This window comes from Equus asinus, chromosome 7 (assembly GCF_041296235.1).
Source record: "Equus asinus isolate D_3611 breed Donkey chromosome 7, EquAss-T2T_v2, whole genome shotgun sequence".
In the NCBI taxonomy this organism is placed as follows: domain Eukaryota; kingdom Metazoa; phylum Chordata; class Mammalia; order Perissodactyla; family Equidae; genus Equus; species Equus asinus.
Genome location: NC_091796.1, coordinates 46,219,489 through 46,246,451, shown reverse-complemented (window position 1 = coordinate 46,246,451; position 26,963 = coordinate 46,219,489). Strand labels below are relative to the sequence as shown.

The following is a 26,963-nucleotide window of genomic DNA, read 5'->3' as shown; positions in this document are numbered from 1 at the left end:
TTCCTTTGATAGAGTCGTTCCAATAAAGAAGATCCAGAACAGCTGAGATTAAAGCAGAAAGCCAAAGAGGTAGGACTTTCAAGTTACCATGCTTGTCTTTGTGTTGGAGGGAAGGTTGGCAGCTCTCTCCTGGCAATTAGGTCAGGGTTTATTTTGCTGTTGCATACCATTTGCAGAAGCCTTGGGGAAGGACAGGAACTGCTGAAGGCAAGGGCAGTACTTCAAATGAGGTCAATGAGTTATGTGCTCTCTTTTTAAAATTTATTTTCAAGGCTTACGCCTGTCTAGAAATGGCTCTTTGTAAACTACAGCAGTATACTTGGAGGAATATAATGTGGGATTAAAAAAAAAAGGAAACTTCTGAGATTTAGCATCTGGGACTGTACAATAGGCTACATTTTTCCAGGGTAATTGTTCGTTTTGTAAATCTGATACTGCTTATAATTCTTTGGCTGGGAGGCGGTACTGGGATTTAGTTTTAAATGGAAAACGCCTCTGGCTTTTAATTTTCTGGGCCCAGCAGTTTTCTGTTCTGGAATGGAGCCCTTGTTTCACACAGTTCATGTTTAGCTGCAGGGGTTTTAGTTTATAGCTTAGACTGGTTAAGCTTTTACTCCCAGAGGCCTCTGCATAGCAACTGTAGAAATCAACAAATAAGTTCATTTATGTCTGCAGCCTTCTCTCAGTAGCTGACTTTTTACATTTCCCAATATCCATTTCCTGACTTTTCTAGCCCCAGAGAAAAAAGCTCCACTAATTGGAGCTTATTTTAATTGAGCCTTAATATTGGATCTCACTGGAGTTGCCCCCAGAGCTGCTGAGAACAGAAGGAAATGAAAGTACCTAAGGTTGAAGATGTGGTGTGTATATGGGTGTGTGTGTGAAATTTTTCACTTGACCTACAGACTCTTTTCCCTGCTGAATAAATCATCAAGCCTGTTCACATTTCTGATTAAGGATCTGACAGCAGACGATAATAAAGACAATTGAGGTGTGAGACGTGTGATATGGAGCTGAAGAAATTGGTTTCTATAGTTACTTGACTGATTTCATGCAATTTTTAAGGATCTTTGTGCTAAATAAGAGTGATTTCCTGAGCAACCTTTTTCCTTAACTGTGCCTCCTGAACTATGAAATTTGTTGTTGCTTAACATTGCTGCACTCGGCTCCTAGGTGCCAGCAGCAGCAGGTTATTTATGAATGTTTTAAAGGCCCTTATTGTTTGGATTAATGTAGGAGCTGAGGCAAAACAAATGGAAATCTAGTAAGATTCTTACAATCAGTGTGGTGTGTTTTCACTGAAATAGAGAAGGAAAATACATGAACTCTGGATGGAGGGGTTCCTGGATTGGGATGAGGAGAACTGGAAAAGGAGAACATGGAAAAGGATTGAAACCAGAAACATTTTATTTCAACAACAAAAAATTTCTCGTACTCTTTTCTTTCCAGTGGAAAATTTACCTAAAAATATTATCTAAAAAAATTAATATCAGAGCTATACCTATAATCCTCTTCAGGCAAGCTTGGCTTAATGACGGATTATTTGGGATGGGCAGCCTCTTGTTGGTCTGAATCCTGGGTATCCTTCTTTATTTTAGTTAAGGACTGATTAGATGCTTATCTTACTTTCTTCTAATTCTACCCACTTTTTGGAAAATATATATCAGAAAGCTTACCCTTTCATCCTTAAAGATCTTATCCTGTCTGTTCCTCCTTCACAAACCTTCATATTTGTCTGGATCGTAGATTAATTTTTCCTTCAGGTTTGTATGGGATAATTTTGCTTATTTGGTTGGTTGGGTTTTCTTTTAATATTGTGTTAAGTATTCTCTGAGGGATGAATAGGTAGACAGGGTTTTTCAAAGAAAATTGTAAATGCAAAAAAAAATACCTCTCTTAATGAGAGCAGGTGGTAGCAAATCTGTTTGGGTTTTTTCCCATTCTTTTTGCACTTCCGTTTATTTCTTTTTCCTAGCAAGATTAAAAGGACTATATAATTTCTTTCCAAGGTTTCTTTCTTCTGAAGAGTTTCTAGTTGCTTCCTATCCTAAATCCTCTTTGATTTAAAAAAAAAAATCAACTACACTGGACCCGTTCTAAGAAACTGAGCCATTCTGTATTAGTTGCAAATGTTTGATGAAAATAAAATGTTGTCGTTATTGTCATCCCCTTGACCCCTAGAGCTCTTAATAACTTTAATATTCTACGGAACTGTAATTTACATTCAAACACACAGGAATCCTGTATTTTGTTTGGTTGCAAAAATCATTGACCCTATCTATACAGAGTTGAATTGTTCTCTTTACAGTAATCTGTAAGGTTATCAGTTGGAATATGCCAATTGTTATCATACTGGTATAAACTATAAAGCTTTGGTTTGTGATTTTTTTGGAATTTGGCTGTCTGGGAAGTTTTCTTTGTTCACTTGTGAAAATTAGCACAGATTCCTTACAGTTCCTCAGTTTAGAGCTACTGTACTTTCCTTTTCCAGGTAACTATCTACCTACCAAACTGGTCATAGGAAATAGATTAATGACAATATCTTATGAATGTAGAACTCTGAAGAACTATTTAGAGAAATTGTCGGCTTTCTTGATCCTAGGAAATGTTTCAGCAATGATGTTTGTCATAAATATTAAATCACAACTTGGATCCCCTTCATGTATAATCTTTTAATCCATGGTTGCTTTCACCTGTTAAGGACTAGAGTTTTGATCTTGATCGTATCTCCTGTGGCTTATCTTCTGACACAGTTTTAGAGTCCTTACTTCTTTGCATTCTGGGTGTAAGGAGAAACTGTTAAATTGGACACATTTTTAATAAAGGTATCTAATAATTTCTTTTCATCCTTCATATTGACTTCTTCCAATTTTGTCATTCTCATTTGGTGCTTAAAAAAAAAAAGGCTGCCTTTGGGTTTGCCTCCAGCCTAGTCTCAATCCATTGACGTGGCTCCTGCTGCATGCTGTTCTTATTCACCTGACAGGTTATCTGTCTATTTGAAAACCTTGTTGTTGTCTGGCTAAAGTGTCTGTGGATATTCCTGTAGTTCAAGCATTTTAGTTTAAACTTTGGGGCTGTCTTTTTCCATTTTTCTGGTTTTGCCTGAAAAAACAAATTTAGTAAGTGTTCTCTCTCTGTTATAACTTTATATTTTAAATTTTGACCCTTAAATTCTGATTTTTTTTCATTTTCCTAAATACTTTTCCTAAAATGTAAGTACTGACATTCTTCCATTTCGCTATCTATTTGTGAAAGGTTTTAAATAGATTACTAATTGCCAAATTCTAACTTCAAACAAGTGGGCGCATCTTTGTTTAATGCAGCTGCAGACTTGTCTGAAATGTGTGCTGTGTCCCCTAGATTACCATCTAGGCTTTAGTGCTTTCCTTTCTTACCAGATCATCCAGAATTCTGTGGAGCAAGCCATCTGACCTTGGAGTTCAAACATCCTGATTCCTTAAACATTTGTTATATATATTGTGACCCTTATTTCCTTTTGAATATCTTCTTTCTCCTTTGGGAAATGTGAGTTCAGTGCATCTGTGCAGAGTGAGACAAAGAATTCATTTACTTTCTTTTTAACAATTCCTAGCATTCCCACTTTCATTTGTTATCAGACAATAGAAGAAAGAAAAAGGAATGCAAGACATGTACCTGCTGGCACATTAGCTTCACAGTGCAACCTGTAGAAACTGGACAAAAGCATAAGTATTAAATGATTAACATTCATAACAGATTAGAAAACCTGTACCATGAAGTATTTAGAATTTTTGTTTATAGGAAAATATAGGATATAAAAACTATAAGTAGTATAATTCTTCACAAAGCATTATTGTGCAAGAAATAGAATGCTGAATCATAAGTCTCGTTACTGATTAGAAGATATATTATTTGGGTACAAGAAAGGCAAGGGATATTTTAAAAGATAGGGAGTTATTGAAATGTGATAGTTAAGGCTAAGAATTAAATTATAGCAATTTGTATTTAAAGTTTATGCTAGTTCTGCATGAGCCAAAACTCTGAACAGGGCAAAATGAAATTTGTCATTAAAAGTACATTCAAACAATCAAATTAATACAGTATGGAGAAGATGTTCTTAAAGTGAAAAGTTATGAAGAGCTTGTGTACGTAGCAGAGAAACAGATATAAATGTTTCAAAGCATTGATCGTCTGGACACTGGTTCTCAGACTTTAGCATGCATGAGAATTATCTGGAGGGCTTGTTAGAATACAGATTGCTGGGCCCTCCCCACAGAGTTTATGATATACTAGGTCTGTGTGAGGCCTGAGAATTTGCATTTCCAACAAATTTGCAGGTTATTCTGCTATTGCTGCTTGCTGCTTTGGAGATCACACTTAGAACCGTTGGTCTAGGAGGAGGAAGAAGCAGGTCTTTAAAATCCATCACTTTTATTTTCCCACTGAGTAAATGGTCATAGAAGGTTCAACAAAATACTGTGATTTGGGAATCTAAGAGTTGGCATCTCTAACTGGGGTAGTTCATTTACCATTTAGTTACCATTCAGTAGGCTCTCTCTTGGAACCAGGCAAGCTACAGTAAGTTTTTTTTTTTAGGATATTTTCACAAGAGACCTCTATAGGTTGTATCTCTTAATTGGTGTACCTTACATAGAAAGGACAATATTTTATTTAGAGCTTTTTATCAGAAGGTTGCATGCATTGTTAATTTTGAAGTATAGGATCTGTGCGTCTTGAGAGACATATTACCCTTTTGGCAGAAGAGGTGCATATTTTAAAAGAACTAGCATTGAACTAGAAGTCAGGAGTCTTGGATTCTAGATTCAGCCATGGAGTCTGCTATTATTTAGATCTCACTTTGGAGAAGTTACTTCCCCTCTTTGAACTTACCCCAGTTTCTTGTATTTAAAATGAATGTAACAAGACATGCTCCGCTTAGGTAACACAGCTGTCATAATTTAGGGAAAGGTGACGTATAAGGAAAAACCAGTAGCTTAAACCCCTTTGCAATAGAAACATTTAAGGCAAATGCTATCAAGCTCTTAAACATAAGCTTGAGATTGACCGTGGATATGTTAGATGTTTTTTCTTCCGGAGGTCTGGAAAGAAGGTTGAGAAGAAAAAACAACGTAGAGGTGAGGGGCCAACCCAGTGGCATAGTGGTTAAGTTTCCATGCTCCGCTTCAGTGGCCCAGAGTTAATGAGTTTGGATCCTGGGCATGGACCTACATACCGCTCATGAAGCCATGTTGTGGCAGCATCCCACATACAAAATAGAGGAAGATTGGCACAGATGTTAGCTCAGGGCCAATCTTCCTAACCAAAAAAAAAAAAAAAAGAAGAAGAAGAAGAATGTGAGGACCAGCCCTGTGCTTTGGTTCATACACTCTACTTTGGTGGCTCAGGGTTTGCCAGTTTGGATCCTGGGCACGGACCTCTCATCAAGCCATTCTATGGTGGCATCTCACATAGAGGAACTAAAATGACCTACAACTAGGTTGTACAACTAACTATGTACTGGGGCTTTGGGGAGGAAAAAAAATAATGTAAGGGTGAGAACTGGGGGAAAAAGTTTTATAATCCAATAGGAATACAGTGCATTATATTTGTTTTAAAAAATACATAAATCAAGTATTATGTTTAAATGTAAGGGAGAAAGTATCTAATTGAGATTATGTGGAATACGCTATTTTACTGAAAGAGAGGGATGGATTAGAAGGGCTGACTTGAAGACATTAGAGCATACCAAATTCCAAGTATCTCAGGTGTTGTGGACAGTGTCCTAATATCATAAGAACTATCTTAGTGAATAGGAGAAAAAAATAATCAGACCCTGTACTGTTTGATTTGGTGGAATGCCTGCCTAATAATTGTCTTTAAGGGTTTGAAAAGGATCCTATGTTTCTCTTGTGGTATCCTTAAATTTTAGGTGAAGTAGGGGTGGTGATGTTTTTGTAACTTGCTCTTTGGTTCCCTCGGTTTAACATTCTTCTGTTTATAGGATTTGGTGTGGTGGTGTTTGCTTGTTTTGTAGTATATTATTTTAGGATTTAACCTTCTTTCTTTAGTAAATTGCAGTAATTCAGAAGAGATTATAAGCATTGTTGAGAATTTTAGAGTTTGTTTAATTAATTTTTCCAGATCTAAAATTTTATTTAAGTTTTTACTATGTAAAAGGTGTCTATTGTTTGGTTGTAGGGGTTTTTGTTGTCTCTATGTACGCTTAACTTTCATTGTGAAATCTAGGCAGGACATTATTCTTAATTCTTTATAGGCTGAATTCAAAACCTGGTAGTGTACTTTATTTCTTTAGATTCTTTCAAACATTCCTGTTTGGTGGCATTAGCTATTTTCGTTGCTACTAATGTGTTTATTGTTGGACAGCACCCACCCTAAGCTTTAGGAGAGACCTTAACTTACCTCTCAACTCTTTCCTTTGCTTTATACCATTTTGTCACTTTCCAAAAGTTTGTAGCAAAATCAGACTGAAGATGACACCACTTCAATTTTTTGGATCATTTGTTATGAAGGACGGCTCTGCTGTCCTGTTTTGTACTTTCTGTGCCTGCATTTTTTTTATATCTTTCATTCCTTAAATACAAAAAACCCCCACATTTTTTTATTTCCCATCCTATCAGTGTCATAATTATCTAGATAATTTAGTCCTTCCTGTTTAATATGTCACTGTATCTGTCAGGAAATTGGCTATGTAACACTTGGCTTATTCATTCTTCAGCTAGATCCTCTGATTCTGCCTAAGCTTTTGGTTTCTGTTTTCATTAATTTTTATTTTTTCACAATTTTGTTCTTGAAAATTATGTGCCTAGCATTGAGAAATAACTCTGAGATCTTGTGTGATCTTTGAGGTAATCTATTAACGTGTTTTGGATCTTGATTAAAGTCAGTACTACCATAGTTGTACTTAAAAATGAACAGAGTCAAATACTAAACACCAAGGATAAAATAATCTTCAATTACTGTTGCCCTGTTGCTCTTGAAGGCACTGACTTGAATTTTAGGGGACCTCTATTTGATGTTAGAGACTGTGATAAGGGAAATGAAGGCTTCTGCCTTTGTTCATTGGCCATAAAGAAAAGAATGAGGATACTCTTAAAAGAGAACCTGCCAAGCCTGTTAGGTCCTTTTGGACCAAGATATGTGTCGCTGGCATAGGTGATCAAGCAAGCTTAGGTTGTATAAAACAAAGGCTAGTAGGAATAAAATATAACAGAAACCTGTTGTCAGAATTCTGGTTAAACTCTAGCTTTTAAGGGTTCCAGGTAAGATAGAGTAAAAAACCTCCATACTGTCTCTCACCCTGAATACTGCTGTAAAGCCTGGATAGATTGCATGGAGCAGCTCTTTGAAGGCCTTTGCAAGTAAATAGTAGACAAATTGGGGGGAAAGATGAGAATTCAAAATACCACTGAACCAGCAATGAGGTTGCTATCCCTCTCCCACTTTTGTAACCCAGTTCTTCTTGATGCTTGACCCTCGACATAGACACAGTCACAGAAATGTGTGGCAAAAAAGAATAACTAAAACCCCAGCTTTCTGGCTGGAGGACAAAAAGAGGAGCCCCAGGGAGTCAGAAATCACTGGGAAGATTATAGAAAGGGAGGAGATCAGAAAAGCAACCCCATATTATTACTTTAAACTCCTAGGCCCACTCTTGAGCTACACATTTATCACGTGACTCTGATTCTGATCAGCATACCAAAGACTTTAAGATTTGAACTAATAGATGACTGCCAAGTCCTAGACTGACCACTGAGTGGTACACCTTTGGGACAGATCTGAATAGCACTACAAAGACTTTCAAAACTGAACTGACATTGGAGGCACAGTCCACAGAAGTGATGTTGGAACTTGTGGCCTAAACGTAACTGACCTGTTTTGCATACTAAAACAAAACATTCTTCAAAGGATTTAAAGAAGACCCAAAGTCTTAAAACACAATATTCAAAACATTCAGGATACTATCCAGAGTTACTTGGCATGAAGAACCAGGAACATCTCAAGTTGCTTGGGAAGAGACAATCAACAGATCCCAACCCCAAGATGACACAAATGTTAGAGTTATCTGACAAGCACTTTCAAGTAACTACCATAAAAATGCTCCAAGAAGCAATTGCAAACACTCTTGAAATAACTGCAAAGATAGAAAGTCCCAGCAAAGAAGTAAAAGATATCAAGTTCTAAAATTTCCTCTTTAGAACTGAAAATGACAATAACCAAAATAAAACACTCATTGGATGGGCTGGATAGCAGAAAAGAGATGACAGAGGAAAGAGTCAATGAAGATGGATAAATAGAATTTATCTAATCTGAACAACAGAGGAAAATAGATCAAAAAGAGATAAAAATTAAAAAGAAAAAAACCTCCTCAGAGATCTGTGGGGCAATGACCAAAACTCTGGCATTCATGTTATTTAAGTCTCAGAAGAGGAGTGAGATGGTAAAAATATATTTGAAAAAATGATGGCTAAAAATACCTCCAAATTTAGAGAAAGACATAAACCTAAAGATTCCAGAAGATTGGTGAACCTCCAAACAGGATAATTTTAAAGAAACTCAGTCTCAGTCACATCATAATCTCAGAAAACTAAAAATAGAGGAAAAAATCTTGAAACTAGCTAGAGAAAAGGATACTTTCCATTAGGGGAGCAACAGTTCAAATGATTGTAGATTTACCGTCAGAAACCATAGAGACCAGAAAAAAGTAGCAAAATATTTTTAAAGTACTAGAAGAACTGTCAACCAACCCAGAATTCTATATCCAGTGAAAATATTCTGTAGGAATGAAGGTGAAATAAAGACGTTCTCAGATAAAGGAACAAGAATAGAATCTGTTGCCAGCAGTCGTGCTCTAAAAGAATTACTTAAGGAAGTTCTTCAGAATCAACTGAAATGATACCAAAGGGAAAAGTTAAACATCAGGAATGAAGAAAGAGTAGTAGAAATGGTATAATAGACTATTCTTCTGCTTTTGAGTTTTTTAAATATGTTTACTTGAAAGCAAAAATTATAACATTGTCAGATATCTTCAATGCATGTATATGTAATGTAAAAAATAACTTACAAAGTATGGAGAGTAAAAGGAAATACATAGGTAAGGTCTGTATTCCTCTTGAAGTGGTAAAATATTGATTCCAAGTAGACTGAAAATTTAAGTATGTATATTGTAATCTCTAGAGTCACCACTAAAATTAAAAAAAAAACTATATAGACATATAGTAAAAAACAATAGATAAATTAAAATGAAATATTAAAAGTTTTCAAATAACCCTAAAGAAGTAGGAAAGGGTAAACAAAGAAATCAAAAGCAGAGGAAGCAAACAGAAAACAAATAATAAAATTGTAGGCTTAAATCCAAACTTATCTAAGTCATTATATTAAGTATAAATTATCTGAATCTACCAATTGAAAGACAGAGATTGTCAGAGTATATATAAAACTATGACTGAACTGTACTTGTCTACAGGAAACTCACTTCAAATGTAATGACACAGGTAAGTTTAAGGATGGGGAAAAAATGCTCATGTTAGAAAAGAAGAGAGGTCTCAAATCAATAATCGAAGCTTTTACCTTAAGAAACTGGAAAAAGAAAAGTGGTATACACCCAAAGCAAAGCAGGGGAATAACAAAGGTAAAAGCAGAAATCAATGACTTTGAAAACAGAATGGGAAAAATAGAGAAAATTGATAAAACTGAAAGCTTGTTCTTGGGTCAACAAAATTGATAAATCTCTGGGAAGACTGAGAAAGGATAAAAAAGAATATGTAAATCACCAATATCAAGACAAAAAAGATGGGAAATTGCTACAGATGCTGCAGGTGTCAAAAGGATAAGAAAGGAATACAATGAACAACTATGCAAATAGTTTGACAACTTAGAGGAAATGACCAATTTCTTTTCCTTTTTCTCCCCCCCTTTTGGTGAGGAAGATTCATCCTAAGCTAACATCCATTGCCAGTCTTCCTCCTTTTTTTTTTTTGCTTGAGGAAGATTAGCCCTGAGCTAACATCTGTGCCAGTCTTCCTCTACTTTGTCTGTGGGATGCCTCCACAGCATGACTGATGAGTGGAGTAGGTCTGCACCTGGGATGCAAACCCATGAACCTGGGCCACCAAAGCAGAGCTCACGGAACTTTAACCACTCAGCCACAGACCAGCCCCAACCAATTTCTTGAAAAGCACAAACTTAGCCGAGATGAAGTAGATAACCCAATAGTTCTGTAATTATTAAATAAATTGAATTTATGGTTAAAACCTTTCAATGAAGAAATCTCTAGGTGCAGATCGTTTTACTTAGTAAATTCTCCCAGACATTTACAGGATTAATACCACTTCTACACAGTCTCTTCCAGAAAATAGAAGAGAGAGAAACTCTTCCAGTTCATCTTATGAGGCAGCATTACCCTGATACCAAAGCCAGAAAAACATTACAAAAGAAAACTGTAAACCAGTATCTCTCATGAACATAGATGTAAACATCTTCAATAAAATATTAACAAATCAAATCTAGCAATATGTAAAAATAATACTATATCATGACCAAGTGGAGTTTACCCCGGGAATGCAAACCTTGTTTAATATTTAAAAATCAGTCAATATAATCAACCATATTAGCAGCCTAAGAAAGAAAGACCATGTGATCATATCAGTTGATGCAGAAATACATTTGACAGATTTCAACATCCATTAATACTAAAAACTCTCAGAAATCTAGGAATACAAGAAACTTCTTCAGTCTTATCAAGGGCAGCTGTTAAAACCCTACCACTAATATCATTCTTAATGGTGAAAAGACTGCTTTCTTCCAAAGATGAGAAAAAAAGCAAGGATGTCTGCTTTTGTCACTATTATTTAACTTTACATTGCTAGTACAATAAGGCAAGAAAAAGAAATAAAAGGCATATAGATTGGAAAGGGAGAAATTAAACAGCATGTTCTTTTGTTCTCTTAACTGTCTGTTACAGAACAAAAGTTTTTAATTTTTATGAAGTCCATTTTTTCACCCCTTGCTGGGCCCCAAGTCATGAAGATTTTCTCTTATGCTTTTTACTAGAAGCTTATAATTTAAGTTTTGAGTTAATTTTGTATTAAGGTGTGAGGTTAAAGGTCAATATTCTTTTTTTTTGCATGTGGACGTTCAGTTGCTTCCACATTTGTTGAAAAGACTATGCTTTCTCAATTAAATTGTTTTCCACCCTGGTCAAAAATCAATTGGCCATATTTATGTGGATCTATTTCTCCATCCTCTATTCTGTCTCAGTAATTTATATCCCTTTGTCAATACTTTATAATTTTGATTACTGTAGCTTTATATAAGTAATTTTTTCTTTTTTTTGCTTTTTCTTCCCAAATCTCCCCAGTACGTAGTTCTATATTTTAGTTTGGGTCCTTCTAGTTGTGGCACATGGGATGCCACCTCAACACGGCCTGACAAGCAGTGCCATGTCCACGCCCAGGATCCGAAGCAGAGAAACCCTGGGCAGCCAAAGCGGAGCGCACGGACTTAACCCCTCGCCAATGGGGCCAGGGTCCCTAAGTAATTCTTAAAATTGCATGATGTAACTCTTCCAATTTTGTTCCTTTTTTTCACATCGATTTAGCTCTTCTAATCCTTTGCCTTTCCATATAAATTTTAGAATCAACTTATACATATCTAAAAAAATTTTATTGGAATTATGTTAAATCTATAGATGAATTTCAAGAGGATTGAAATCTTTACTATATTGAGTCTTGCAGTCCATGAAGACAGTATGTCCCTTCATTTATCTATGTTTTCTTTTATTTCTTTCATTTGTGTTTTGTGGTTCATAGCATACAAATACCTGCACCTATTAGATTTATACCTAAGTATTTCATTTTAGGGAGAGCTATTAGGGAGGCATTTTTTAAAATCTAAATTTCTGATGGTACCTTAATGGTATTTAGAAATATGATTATTGTGTTTGTTGACCTTGCATCTGGCAACCTTGCTAAACTCATTTGTTAGTCCTAGGAGAATTTTGGTTTTTGTTTTTTTGTAGCTAACTTGAGGTTTTCTGGTAGATAATCATGTCATCTGCAATCCTCTTTCCACCAGCAAGCCTCTAACTCGATGGCTGACTGTTTTTACCCAACTGAGCTTACGTTTCTTCACCTACTATGTATGGCAAATATGCATTAATGCCAGAACGTTCTCCTCTTCCAGTTAAAAATGCCTAGGATTTTTTTTGAGGAAGATTAGCCCTGAGCTAACTGCTGCCAATCCTCCTCTTTTTGCTGAGGAAGACTGGCCCTGCGCTAATATCTGTGCCCGTCTTCCTCTACTTTATATGTGGGAAGCCCACCACAGCATGGCTTGCTAAGCAGTGCCATGTCTGCATCCGGGATCCGAACCAGCAAACCCTGGGCCACTGAAGCGGAATGTAAAAATGCCTAGTTTTTCTGTATTGTGCTGGCCAAGATACGTTGTTTTTGAGAAAGTTTGTTTTAAATACAGGGCCAACCAAAACTATGGTCAATTCCCATTTTTGTTAGAGTTTTGCAACATTTTTGAAAACTCGTGTGTGAGATTTCAGAAAACCAAAGTATAATTTGCAGAGTAGGAGAAAATGTTATACTATGTAGGTAGGAGACTTGATGACAGACGTCAATTTCAAAACTTTTTATTTGGTATGACTATCTGGCACATGCCATTTATCTACAGAGAAAGACTTTAAAATATAGCTTGTTGTTTGATTTGTGCTGGAGGGTAGATTACCTAAAATTGTATTTTGTCACCTAGAAATTCTGGATTATAATATATCAGACTCTAAAACTACATATTTTATTTAAAAGACCAGCATCAACAAAAGATAGTTTACAACTCCTGGAAATAATTGTCTAGCAATTTATATATAAGTAAGCACAATTTAAAAGAAGGATTTCTCCCTGTAATTTGTGGAGCAAATGGAAAATGGCTCTTAGTTCATTTTCTTTAGTTAAGTGTTTTCTGCTTTACTAAATGCTCAGTTACCTATGGCTTATTCTCTGTCTTTCCTGTAATGTTAAAATAATCTCAAGTGATCTTTACTTTGTATCTCCTTGAGACGGCCTCTTTTACCACAAGCTGTTTCCTATTTTCATCCTGTTCTTAATATCTTAAAAATTTGGTTAGTGCTCTTTTAACAGAATATTCTCAGTATATAGATAGCGTTCCTCAACAGGTTACTTTCAGTTGACTCTCTTGGAGTCCGATCTTCTTTGAATATTTGCCTAGCAACCAGTGCCAGGTGCTTTCCTCTTTCCCCTTCGTATTAATAAGATTTTGATGGGATTTTAACATTTGTCCTCTTCTGGAAAAGCTTAAGGACCTGTACAGTAATATTTTATTTTGATTTCCTCACCTTGTTTTTTTTTTTTTTAAAGAATAGCATTTGACACTTACCTGCCTTGCTGAAATGATGCTATGTTTCATGCATTTATTTTCCACTTTTAATGTCTTATTTATCTGCCTTTTAATGGAGCATCTTTCATGAGTACCCCTGTATACTTTAGTAGCCACTTCATAAAAAATTGTGCCTCGTATATTTGGGCATTCTGGGTTAAGTATGACAAAAGAGGGACAGTAAAACAATGCTAACTCACTTTCAATTTTGGGCATGAAGTAAACATAGAGTAAATCCATGACAAGTGTGATATATTGAAAATGTCTGTAATGAAAACACTGGGCTCTGGGCTCTGTTTCTACCACATATCATTTGTATGACCTGTATGAAGTTTTCCTCACCTCTTAGAGCCTCACTGTCTCCCTTAGTAAAAGAAGGGATAAAGTATATGGAAGTATATGTATAATTTCCATATGTTATTATAGCGATTAATGTATACCTTTCAATGTGGTTGTGAGAGTTAAATGAGTTAATTTTTAAGGAAGTGCTCTGTAAATCATACAGCGTAGAACTGTTTCCTTTGATATACAAAAGCTATCTTTAAGTAATTTTCTTTTAATCTGAGAAGGTTGACTGTAGTTTGGCAAATTTCTCTCCAATTTACTGTTCAGTTTATGCTTCAGGCATTTCTTACCTGTGCTTAAACTGAGGAGTGGTTCAGCTGTGGATGCCTTTCTTTTCCTCTGCTGTTCTGTAGTTCTTCCTTACCTAAATTCTGCCTCTTCTGTTTAGAGATTCAGGACTAAGGAGTTTGTTGGAGTAAAGGAATCAGGAAATGATGTTGCCTTGGCTGTTAGGGGAATCTAGTATGTATTTTACACCGTAATTTATTTGGTGAAGAATACAGAAATAGGCTTAGTGATCAGTTTCTTTCTCCCTCTGAGCATGACTGTGTGTAAACATTGATTTTTTTTTTTTTATTCCATCTTCTAGTTACAACAGTTGGAGCTCGCACAGATACAGCAAAGAGATGCTAATCTCACAGCTCTTGCAGCTATTGGACCAAGGAAGAAGAGACCACTAGAATCTGGGTCTGGAAGTGAGGTATTGAAATCATGTTTATTTTATTTTTCATGTTAAGAAACCAAGCCAAAAGGAAGCAAAGACACACAGATAGCTTACCCTACCTTGCACACTGTTGCTGCCAAATGCATGTTAAAATTCTTCTTTGCCTATTTTATAAAATTTTAATTTTTGCCTGTTTTTTCAGATATATAACACCTTGAACTTTACTCCTAGTTTTTACTTATTTTATACTTCTTCCTATCCCCCATCTCTAGTCATACTGAATCTCACTATCTCCATTTTTATTTCTGTGCATTCTTTCTAGCTATTTTATATAATAATACTCTCCCCTCTGTGTATCTAAATCCAGTTCATTTATTAGAGCAAATCTGCCATTTTATTTATTCCATGAGCCCCGACTATTCATTCCCACACTGACTTCTCCTTTGCTGCACATACGTGTTTGCATGGCATTAATTCTTCTCTGCTTCTTTTTTTTCTTTTGTGAAATTATAAACTTTTTGAGCAAGACTGTAATCCTATTCCTTTGTATTCCCCAAAGAACTGGGCACAAATATACTCAGTAAATACCATTAATTATTTTAACACCCAGGAAGGATCGATCTTACGTCTTTAGTGTAATTATTTGATATAATGTTAGATTGTTGGATCAATGATCAGGGCTGAGATAGAGGTCTGGTAAGAGCCCTGAGATACAGTCAGCAATTAAAAAACAGGAGTTTATCTGTTCTGCTGGGTAAAATTTAAATGCACTTTGAGACAAGCTCCTCCCCAGCACTGACCCTAAACATTGACAGTTCCTAAATGAATGACGATCATCTCAATAGAGGAAGATTTAAAAAATCTAGTTGTTTTTCATTATAAATGCAATGAATGCAATATGTTTACATGCAAAAAAGTCCCAGGATAAAAATGTTTGTAAAAGTAAGTGTTTTCTCCTCATAGATTTCCAGTCCCCTTTCCCCTGCCTAACCAGACGTAACCACTGTTAAGATTTTGATAGTCTTCTGAAAGTTTGTTATGAACATTGGGGTGTATCTCATATGCTTCACAAATCCACGTTTGATACTGTTTTTACTTAAATGTGATCAAACTAAACCTATTGTTCTGCCCTTGAGTTTTTTCCCCTTTCCATAGTCTCCCTCATATATTTTACCTCCATACTTTTTAAAGGTATATGACATTACTGTGTTTGGATAAACATAGTTTATTCAACCAGTCTGCGAATGGAAATTTAGGTTGTTTCCAGGTTTTTGCTTCTCTTTCCTTAGAGAACATCTTTGTACTTACGTTGTTCTGTGCTTGTCCAATGTAATGATAGGCTAAATTCCTAGAAATGAAATTCCTGGGATAAAGAGTATGCATAATAGGAAAAACTTTTTGGAAGAATTCAAACATGCACAAAGATAGAATAGTATAATGAGTCCCCATAGACCCACCACTCTGCTACCACTGCTGTCAATCTATGCCCAACCTTATTATAGCCACACCAACTTTCTCAGGTAAGTGTTTCACCCCTTAGGTTATTCTAAAGTGAATCTTAGACTCAATATCATTTTGTCCATAAATATTATTTGTTGCTTTTGATTTTTTAATAAAAATTACCCTTTGAATAAATTGTATAAGTTTTTACATCCATCAATGCCTATTTTACCACATTCTCATTAACTCTGGGGATTATCTTTGCCATCTGATGGTTGAAAGTGCAATTTTAATAGAGAGTTTAAATTATGAGTAAAATTGAGTGATTTTTTTCCTGGGTATATTGGCACTTTCAGTCTACCTTTTTCTCACTGAGTTATATTTTTTAATTGATAAAGAAAACGAAACACTCCACACTCCCCTCCACTTTTCTTTCAGTTTGTTTGGGCTTTAAGTTTTTTTATTTTTCTAAAAAGAAAAAAATCAATGTTTTGTTTTTGTCTTCTGGGCTTCTATTCGATTTGGAAAGCCCTTTCCTTAATTAGAATTATGTATTAGTACTTTTATCATTTCACCTTTTAAGTGTAAATCTTTGATTCATTCACAATTTCTTCTGAATAAGAGTTGAGTTATGGCTTTAGCCTTATTCCCTCATTCTCCCCCAAGCTAGCAAATTGTCTCAACACTATTCAGTAATTCTTTCCCCACTGATTTGAAATGCCACCTATATCACACACAGTTTTGTACTGAATACAAATCCTGTATGTATTTGCATCTCTTTCTGTATACTCTGAGCCAGTGCTATCTAACAGAACATCCTGTGGTAAAAAGCTTCTTTGTCCGTGCTGTCCTGAGTAGCTGCATGTGACTGTTGAGCAGCTGAACTGTGGCTGCTGTGATTGAGGAAATAAAGTTTTAATTTTTTAAAATTAATGTAAATTTTCATAGTCTCATGTGGCAGGTAGCTACCACATTAGATAGTGCAGCAGGACTTTTCTTTTATGTAGATGTATTTATGCTGTGTATTACCCACCAAGTCTTTTTTTTTCCATCTTAACCATTTTTAAGTATACAGTTCTGTAGTGTTAAGCATATTCACATTGTCGTGCAGCACATCTCCAGAACTTTTTCATCTTGCAAAACTGAAACTCTATACCTATTAAACAGCTCCCCATTTTGCCCTCCCTCACCCGTGGTAATCTCCATTCTAATTTGATTCTGTTAATTTGACTGCTTAGATACCTCATGTAAGTGAAATCATACAGAATTATCTTTTTGTGACTGGTTTATTTCACTTAGCAGGTCCTCAAGGTTCCAAATCTTAATACATATATTTAAAAATATGGTAAAACTTGTCCAGTAGAGAGAGACTTTTTTATGTTTCTACTTCTCTAGCACAGGATGACCGACTGCCCTTCATTTTAGGTCTCTTGGTATATAAATGTATGCAAATGTTTTATTAAAACTGGGGCATGTTATTTCATCATTAAACGTATCCCTATAAATATGGCCTAGTTTGTATTTTTTTCTTTTGTGGCAAGAATAGTTATTTGTAATTTTTTTTCATCCACAGAGTTATTATTTGTATTATTCTGACTCTTTTGAGAAAGAGCTGTGGGAGCGTCTAAGTTCCTGTCCTTTTCTGTTATGGTGGCATTACACAACAAATCCTGTTAAACGTTTGCTTTGTGAGGAAGCATTGTAGCACATGGGATAAGTACATGTGCTTTGGACCCAGACAAATCTGGGTTTGGTTCTTGACTCTGTCAAGTTTTATAACCTTTGGCAAGTTCTTTACACTCCATACCGCAACTATCCTCATCTGGAAATTGAGTATACTACCTGCCTTATAATTGGATTATGTAAAACTTAATTAGTTGCTGGCCTCAAGAACAGGCTTAATAAATTGTCATCATTGCCATCATAGTAATAGTACCATTATTTTATCTCTTAATAGTATTCTATAAGTAGTAGTCATGATACATAGTGAGTTTGAAGTGTAACCATCAGTCTCTTCAGAGCTTTGCTTGTCTGTCTTATTTGAGTTTGTCACAAATTTTAGAAACTTTAGACATTTGCTGGCTTATACCAATCAGAGATTTTTAAGTGTTTTTCATTGATTTATGTTTGAATCTGAGAAAGTCCATAGGTTGGGGGAGAGGAGGGTAAATGTTCTGTTGGTGTTCAAAACAGTGATAAAAATCAGTTTATGTGACTTATCTATTGGCATTAAAATGCAAAATTATTTTTAAATTTCAAAATGTGGTCTAACTTGGATATAAATATACTGAATTGTCTGTTTGCTTGATGCTTCTTTGAGAATTTAGGCCTGTATATTTTCCCCTGTATTTCCTGGACTTGAAGCTTATATAGTTGTCCGACTTTACTGAATTATAACAGCCAGTACTTTAAGTCATGCCAGCCTGAACTGAAAATACCTATTTCTTTAATGAGCTGGTGACATTTTGGTACAATCTTTATTTTGAAATTAGCTGAAGACTACTTTCTTTTTTGATGATTTTTATTCATGGTGTTTTAACTTCAAAGGCAATTTTCTTTTAAAAATGTTCACTGGAGAGAACCCTGTTGTCTGTTCTTTCCATGTTCAAGTATACTGCTGATTTATTTGCCCCTCCAATAACTAAAGTTACATTAATCAGGATTATTAAACACCCTTTATTCGCTTGTTTTATTCTCTCACGAATAACGCAAAAATGGTGTTGTATGAAACCTTTTATATTTTTAATATTCTGTACCTTGGAAACTGAGGCGTTACTTTTGTCTGCTTCTTTCTTTCTTTATAGAAGGGGACCTGAAATCCACCTGTTTGATTTAAATGTGCTAGAATAAGCAGGGGAGTCGGGTAGAGTCTAGTTCTTTGAGGAGTAACTCCTTACTTCAAATGCAGGGTTTTTTTCTACTAACAGGGAGAGCTTACAATTTGGAAGGTTGTGTAGAATGGTGGTGTATTAAAAAGTTGTAAAATTCAGAAGATTAAGCTTAGTACCTTTAGTGTTAATGGATTACTATTTTTGTTGATAATAAATCAACAATAATAATAAATTTGGAGAAATTAGTTTTAAACCTTCATCCTTTAGTATTTTTCTGTTATGTAAAACAAAGCAAAATTTCCTCTGATCCTTAAGAAGATCTATTTGTGCAATTTATATATTAAACTGACCTCGTGTCGATTTACATTTGATATTCTCCGAAGTCTTGGTGAAGTTGAATAGCATCAGCTACTGTCTCCTCGTGTTACCCTGGCAAAAAACAACAAGTACTAATTATCATTTTGAACCAAATATTTGTACCATCAGCCTGTTGGCTTTGAGGGAGTGAAATAGTTAAAATGTTCTACTTGGGAGTACTTGGATTTGTCCTTAATTTACTGCTGTGGTTAGTAGTTATATATAAGAATATATATATATGAAATTAGTTTTTAAATTAATATAGACTGTACAGATACTTAGTAAATTAGAACCTACTTTAAGATTTAGAGTGTTTGCATGTGTGTATTATGTATGTATAATGCTTAGGTCTTATGTTTGGGGTCCTTTGGAATGTGAAGACATTAAAAACTTCTTGCATTAATTTTAGATCCTTGGATTAAAAAGGATCTTTTTCCCTATTAGCAATATTTTCAAATAGTTCATGTAACTTATTAATGATCCCACATTTATAACATTTCTTTTTTTTTTAAAGGTTTTATTTTTCCTTTTTCTCCCCAAAGCCCCCCAGCACATAATTGTATATTTTTAGTTGTGGGTCCTTCCAGTTGTGGCGTGTGGGATGCCGCCTCAGCGTGGCCTGACAAGCGGTGCCATGTCCATGCCCAGGATCCAGACTGGCAAAACCCCGGGCCACTGAAGTGCAGCACGTGAACCCAACTACTCGGCCACGGGGCCAGCCCCAATAGCAATATTTCTTATTAATTTTATTGGATATAAAGATACGTTTTATATTAACTTCATAACCTATCTAAAAAGTCGCATCATTATACATAAAAGTGATTTTTGGAGCTATGAAAGTATGAATTTAGGAATGTCAGCATGCAGTTTTACTTTCAGTGCTTTTTTACAAATACAAATAAATTAGGCCTCCTGAGAACATTTAATTATTCACTTGGCCTGAAATGCTGATATTTCTTTTAAAATGAAGTGGTTACAGTACCACATGAGCTACATGGTGCATATAGTATTGATGTGCCTATTATGTGTTGCTTAAATTAGTGTTTATTTGCTAGCCAAAATGGAGAAATTGTCATGTGGATAAGGTATGCTCTTTCCCTCTAGAAGCGGGGTAGAGTGCTGCCCTGTAAAATGCTCACTCTTGGGGATAAGAGGAGAAAGGGCTTTTTTGAAACTGTGCTTAGCAATAAATTAGAAAATTTGATTGAAATCAGAATTGCTTTCAGACGAATGTATATTTTTCCACAGTTGAACTCTAATTTGATGATGAATGTTAGATACTGATAACAGTTTTACTCTCTCTCCCCACAATTAAGAGTGCATTCCTAAAATGTATTTCTTCTTGTGCGTTTTTATTTGTGCACCTTGAAAATAAGCCATTTCATTTTGGACATTCTTCTAAATCTTTCTTTTTAAACTAAGCATTCTTTAAATATTATTAATCAGGCAAATATTTTTTGGATAGAACCTATGAAATGATTCTGCTGCAGAACCATGTATCTATAGTCTTAACCATTTATGTTTGATGATCTTACTATAAGATTAATAATAGAAATCACATTGCAGTATTTCATGATCAGACTTATTGGATATAGAGGAGAGGAGATGAGAAGGACCATTTTAGAATAACATGTTACGTCCATTGTTAGGTATATTTCGTGCTATAGCTTACAGAAGAGTGATTGCTGGGAAAGTTCTATTAATTTTTACATGTGTTGTAAAAATTGAGATGAACTTTGAAAAATCCTCTACTACAAATAGTGTTCTACAACAGTTTGCTGTAGAATATTGTTAGAACTTTTTGTATAAAACTTAAGGTCTTGTTAGTATCTATTTTAGTGTTGTAGCAACTTATCTTTCCCTTTAGGTCCAATTTGATATTTAAAACCTCAGTTTCTTTGTTTGACTTTTTAGATATGTTATGAGGTTAGTATAAAACATATCTTTATGTTTGCAGGGTGGGGGGGGAAAGAGTGGAGGGGGTGTTCAGAATATTATGGGCAAACAGCAATAAAAAAATCAAGATGAATAAATGGTGATGCTATGAAGGAAACAGAGGAGTTTAAAGAATCTTTGTATGTTTTCTTTATTATTTGGCCCCGCATCTGGGTGCCTTTTTAAAACGCAAAGTGGTTCCACTCTGCTAGATGCCTGGTCCTCTGAAGGGCAAAGCACGTCATTAGGACCCAGCCTGTTTTAGGCTAAAGATATCTCAGGGTTCGAAAATTCACCCATGTTTATTTTTTTCTCACCTGGTATACAACTTTAAAAGTTACATACAAAATAAAGCTCTTTTTAGAAAATAAACTGGACTTGTTTGAGGAAAAGTCAAAAGTTATCTACGAATCAGTGCTGAGGCAGTGTTAAAGTAATAAAATGCATTGTATTTTGAAAAAGTTTTTTTCTTGAGCTTTGTTACATAAAAGGTATATGACAGAGTTTGAGATAGCTAAGAGATAATTTGCATTAATTTGACAACTGTGCATTGAGTGCCTATTGTTTTCAAAACTTTTAGTCTTATGAAAAAGAAAAATATTTGTAGTCATTTTAATAGCCAGAAATCACCCAGCATTCCACTAATTTGTATATATCTGAGAAAAAATTCACCAAAGTCATAGTTAGTGGCACAAACATCCTCTCCCTGTTCCTCATGATTTAATATTGTACCCTCAGTGTCTTAGGATGTTGTAGGCGCTCAATGAAAGAATTGCTTAATGGATTCCCAGAACTACCTCTGGATTTTTTGAAGAAATCTGTGTGTAGGTAGCCGTTTTTTTCCCTCCATGCTGATCCTTACAACAGTTCCCTCTCTCCCTCGCATTATTTCTGTGCTTTGGTGGTGTGCCCCTTCTGGAAAGTGAAAGTCAGATAGTTAAGTGCCAGGTAGTGATGCACCAGTTTTTAAAACAAGCACAGAAGCACTCAGCAGCAGCTTCCACAGCCAAAAATGCAGTCTGGGGAAGATGGGATGTCCAGGAAAGGCAGTGATGGTACTGGAGAGTGTTCTAGCCAAGAACGGATGGAACTCTGATGGGTTTTGTGTGTGTCTGTATCAGTTAAGAGGAAAAATCAGGAGGCAAAGTAAGATGTAGTCCGTTGCTTTGTCTTCTTCAGAGAAGATATTATTAGGGATTTCTGGACTTAATTATTTTCCCATTATTCCCTTTCCAAGAATTATTTCAGCATGGAGCAGGACAGGGCTTCTAAAGCACTAGACCTATGGTGGTCTTCTCAAACATGGAGTGCCCACACATTTCTTTGTTCCTATCAGAAAACATTTTGTTTCTATTTCTTGACTTCTCTATTCTCACCCACCTTCATAGAAGGATACTTATAGAGAATTATCCAAACAAGCGCTCTTTGGAATATAATATTTAGATTGGATTTCAGGGGTAACTTGCTGACACTGTTTAAACTAGCATGAATTTACCTAGGTATGTAATTGCTAAGATCCTTGCCACTGCCAGCACTCTGTAAGTCTTTAAGTTTCTCTGAAACGAAGAGGACTCTCCCTACAAGAGTATTATAAGAAGGTAGATTACTCCTTCAACAAGTGATTATTGATTTTAGGGAGAAGGGGGAGGTCTCCTATGTCTGCCATGCTTTTAAGATAATACTGCTTACAGCAGGAGGAGTAGGGTAGATAGCTTTTTATCTGGGGGAGAGAGGTGTTTGTTAACTCTGGTCATGTTGAACATGTCTAAATGGTATAGAAGAGTATTAAAAACAGCCCTTAAGTTTCTTGGGTATCTTTTCTGAAAATTTCCATTCTTATATTAGGTTAACTCATGAACTTGCCATTTTTATAGGTAAAAAACTATCAAGTATTGGCAAGTTCACATAGTTCGACCTAATACAATCATATGTGTATGTATATATGATAATAATAATTTGCCTTTATCAAGCACTTAGAATGTGTTATCTTTGTTAGTTCTCACAACTACTCTGTAAAATCATACTGTTATTTTTCCTAAATGAAAAAATTGAGGTATGGGGAGGATTACTTTTCCAGAGTTCCACAGTTAGTAAGTGGAGGAGCCCAGATACATATCCAGAGAATTTGTTCTTATCTGTGCTCTTAACCACTATTAAGGGATCATCCTAAAAGTACTGTCCTGAAACTTGTAGAGCAATGTGTCTTGGACATTTTCCCATGGGAAAGTACTAAGTGTTACCCATAAAGAGATGTGGTAGACACTAAAAGAACTGAATGATTTTGCCTGCAGTTAACCTCGGGATGCTACCTAAGGTTATGGTATCAGAGCACAAGGGGTATAAAATTGGATTAGGCTGAATTTATTGATGTGGGCTCACTAAGCAGAGATTCCAGATTGAAGGTATTAGGTCACAGGGCTAGGCGTGGCTCTAACAGTTTGCTCAGTGGGTTGACTGCAAACTGCTCTAAAAGGTGGCCTAAGTTAAGTAAAGTTGAGACAGATGCTAAAACTTTATTTGTATACTGTAGAGGAAGTTATCCAAAGGCTTAGGGAGATTAGAATGCTAGAGTGGATTTTTCATAAAAACACTTGATCATATATGCCTCCTAGGTGGGTCCAGTGGACACTCCTTTCCTCAAAGCTCTAAGAAATACATTCATGAGGGGAGCTTCAGCATCCTTGAAGAGCTCTGTTGGTTATTCTCTTTAAGCCATTAATGACAGGGGAACTGTTGCCATCAAACTGGGATCCCTGAATTCATCGACATTGATGGACTCCTAGCGGGCACTTAATTGCTAAAGACAAAGAGGGTGTAGTTACTGAATGGTCAGCAAGGCCAAAGCCGTGCTCAGAATCGTCTGAGTTGCAGAGGTCTTTGGCATGGGCTAGTTGATCATAGTACCCCTAGAACTGAACTAGGTGGGAAACCTGTACGTCTTCACTGATTTGTGTAAACAGAAGGCTCTAGACCTGGGGAGCAGAAGTGTGACCTGGATGACCTCAAAAAAAAAAGGATGCAGCCTCTCATCCTGTCACCAAACTTAAGCCAGTTCACAGACCCTAAGACCTTTGAATGAAGGGAAAGCCAGGTCCTCTTGAGAAAAGACCCTGCCATACAGCCAAAAATTTATGCTGTGAATCTCCTTCTAGCCTTCCTCCAAAAGACCTGTAGCCATTTACTAGAGTGACTGGGATTGGGGATGGGGAAATAATTAGACTTTTTAGGAATTGCTGAACACTGACTCTGAACCTAATGAATTCTAGCAGACCCAAAACACCACTGTTTTCCATCAGTCTCAGTGGAGTTTTGGCTTAGGTCCATCTCACAGTGGGCCTAATATGGTTATTTCCATATTCCTGGAATGCGTAATTGGAATAAACGTACTCAACAACTAAGTCACGTGGAAGCCACTAGAGTGTCATCTACCTACCAAAACAGTGAACTATTTCCTGGAAGGATTACAGAGCCAACATTAAAGATTTGAAAGATGCAGGATTTGTGGTTCCTAGCCATCCCCATTCAACTCATCTATTTGGCATTGAAGAAGACAGATGGATTTTGGAGACTGATGGTGGGTTATCATAAACTTAATCGTGTGGTGGCTCCAATACAGCTGTTCCAGATGTGATTTTGTTGGTTGAGCAAATCAGTACAACCCCTGGCATTTGCTATGCAGATATTGATCTGGCATATGCTTTTTTTTCTTCTATGCTTATTACTAAAGACCATCAGAATTAGTTTGCTTTCAACTGGCAGGGTCAGCAATACAACTTCGCTATCCTGTCTTGGGGCTGTAACAAGCCTTATGTCATAAGCTAGTCTGCAGGTACCTGGATAGCCTCTCCCTTCCAAAGAAATATTGATACCTCACTAATTGGGTCTGGTGAGCTAGAAGTAACAGCTCCCATAGACATTTTGGTAAGGTGCATGCATGCCAGAGGGTGAGGATAAATCCTGCAAAAACCCTGGAGCCTGTCATCTTGGTGAACTTTCTAGGAGTTCAGTGGTTTGGAGCATGTTGAGATACCCTTTCCGTGGTAAAAGACAGCTTGCTCTATCTGGCTTCTCTTGTCACTAAGAAAGGGGCACATTTGGCTATTAGAGGAAACATGTCCCTCCTTCGATCTGAAATGGGGACTGTCCCCCTTTCCACGAGCCTTGCTCTGCTCTATTGCCCTAATCAGGAGCTCCAAAGCCTACCCTTTGCTCTGTCATTTAGTATCTGGAGTCTGTTCTGTCTACTTTCTCTGTTTTATTTCCAGTGGGTTCTTCACTGTCAACTCTTCCCACGTCCCTTTCCTTTTCCTGTCACTTGCACCTTTTGATGTCTCAGACTGGTGATTTCTTTAAATGTTCCTCCCCTGCCTCTGTAATGTGAATTTTTGCATTTAAAATTTTTATTTTCTTTAAAACAAATATGATTTTTATAGAAATCAGAGAAGGAAATTAAAAGTTATCCACATTAGGGGCCGGCCCGGTGGTGCAGCAGTTAAGTACGCATGTTCCACTTCGGCAGCCTGGGGTTCGCCAGTTCGGATCGCCAGTGCAGACATGGCACCACTTGGCAAGCCATGCTGTGGCAGGCGTCCTACATATAAAGTAGAGGGAAATGGGCTCAGATGTTAGCTCAGGGCCAGTCTTCCTCAGCAAAAAGAGCAGGGTTGGCAGCAGATGTTAGCTCAGGGCTAATCTTCCTCAAAAAAAAAAAAAATTATCCACATCATATCACATCTTTGCAAAATTCGTATTGTAGTAAGATTTTTGGTAACCCACTTTTTACTTAATGATGTAATGTGTACATCTTATCCATGTCATTATATGTTCTTCACATTTCATTGGCATACTATAATTTATCCATCTCTCGTATTGGACATGTTTGAGTTTTCAATATAATGTTGTGTGAACTTATTTATAATTAAATCTTTGACCATGGTTTTTTTTTTTTAATTTCAGAGATAGCATTGCAAAGTCAGATGAGATATTTATTATTAAAGTTCTTTTTAAATATTTACTGCCAATTACTGTCACCTAAAGTTGAACTAGTTATTTCCTATCAGCGGTATATGAAAGTGTCTTTTTATTAGCATCTCATAAATACTGGATATCATAATTTTAAAAACTTAATGTCATTTGTTATCTCTCAGTCTTTTAACTTGTTGCTCTCCTCTCTATTCTCTATTTAAGAGTCATAATGTACTTCTTGAGATGGCATTTGTATTCACTTATTCATTCGTTCATTCACACAGTTGTGCTAGGTAAAATGGTGAGAATAGAACTAGGTCTGTATCTTTTCCTCAAATGTTTTTATCTTCCTCTGCTTCATTAAGTATTTTGGTCACTATTGCTCACATGGCAAATAGTGTTTCAATGGTGTTTTATATATAATATTTGAGGCTTTATGTGGCTTTTTTTTTTAAGTTGTCCAGCTTTAAGATGATTCCTATAAGTTGTCAGGCTCCCAGGGAGCAGTTTTTCAAAGTGTGTCTATGTGCATACTGCTTCTTAATTCACACTAGTATTACTCTGCTTAGGTTTCTTAAAGGGTAGTAGTCTCACACGACCAGTTACACTGTTATGCTTATACTGTAATGTTGTACCAGTAGCTGTTTGTTTCAGCCCCTCATGCATCTCTTTGGTTCAGACTTTAGTGACTATGAAAAGCATGTATTGCCTATGTTAAAAAGAATTGCCTATAATAAATATCATTTAGGTCTTAGAGGGTTTTCTAAGGTGACAGATGAATGCTAATTAACAACCACCTAATGTTTATGGGAAAAGTGCTCCATTGCTAAGCACACCTTTCAAGTTTAAATGACAGTTAATTTCTCTGTGCAATTTTCTTAAAATAGATGTTCAGATTGTCAGTTAGTTACCAGTGAACATGGAAGACAATGCATCTGCCTTAGATATTGCAACAGTACCTTCTGATGATATTTAGAGTTTATTGTTGGGTTTCTCTTTATGCATTTTTCCCAAGAATTCCAGAG

The 26,963-nt window shown here is 36.0% G+C and overlaps 1 protein-coding gene across 2 annotated transcripts in view; it reads left to right on the top strand.

Annotated features, from left to right (window-relative positions):
- TAF4B (TATA-box binding protein associated factor 4b) overlaps positions 1 to 26,963 on the top strand; it is a 134,760-nt gene that overhangs the window by 85,423 nt on the left and 22,374 nt on the right. For both annotated transcript variants that reach the window (XM_014828393.3, XM_070513280.1), the window contains 2 exons: positions 13 to 69; positions 14,336 to 14,446. In XM_014828393.3, coding sequence (XP_014683879.2) covers positions 13 to 69; positions 14,336 to 14,446 — 168 coding nt within the window. The remainder of the gene's footprint in view (positions 1 to 12; positions 70 to 14,335; positions 14,447 to 26,963) is intronic.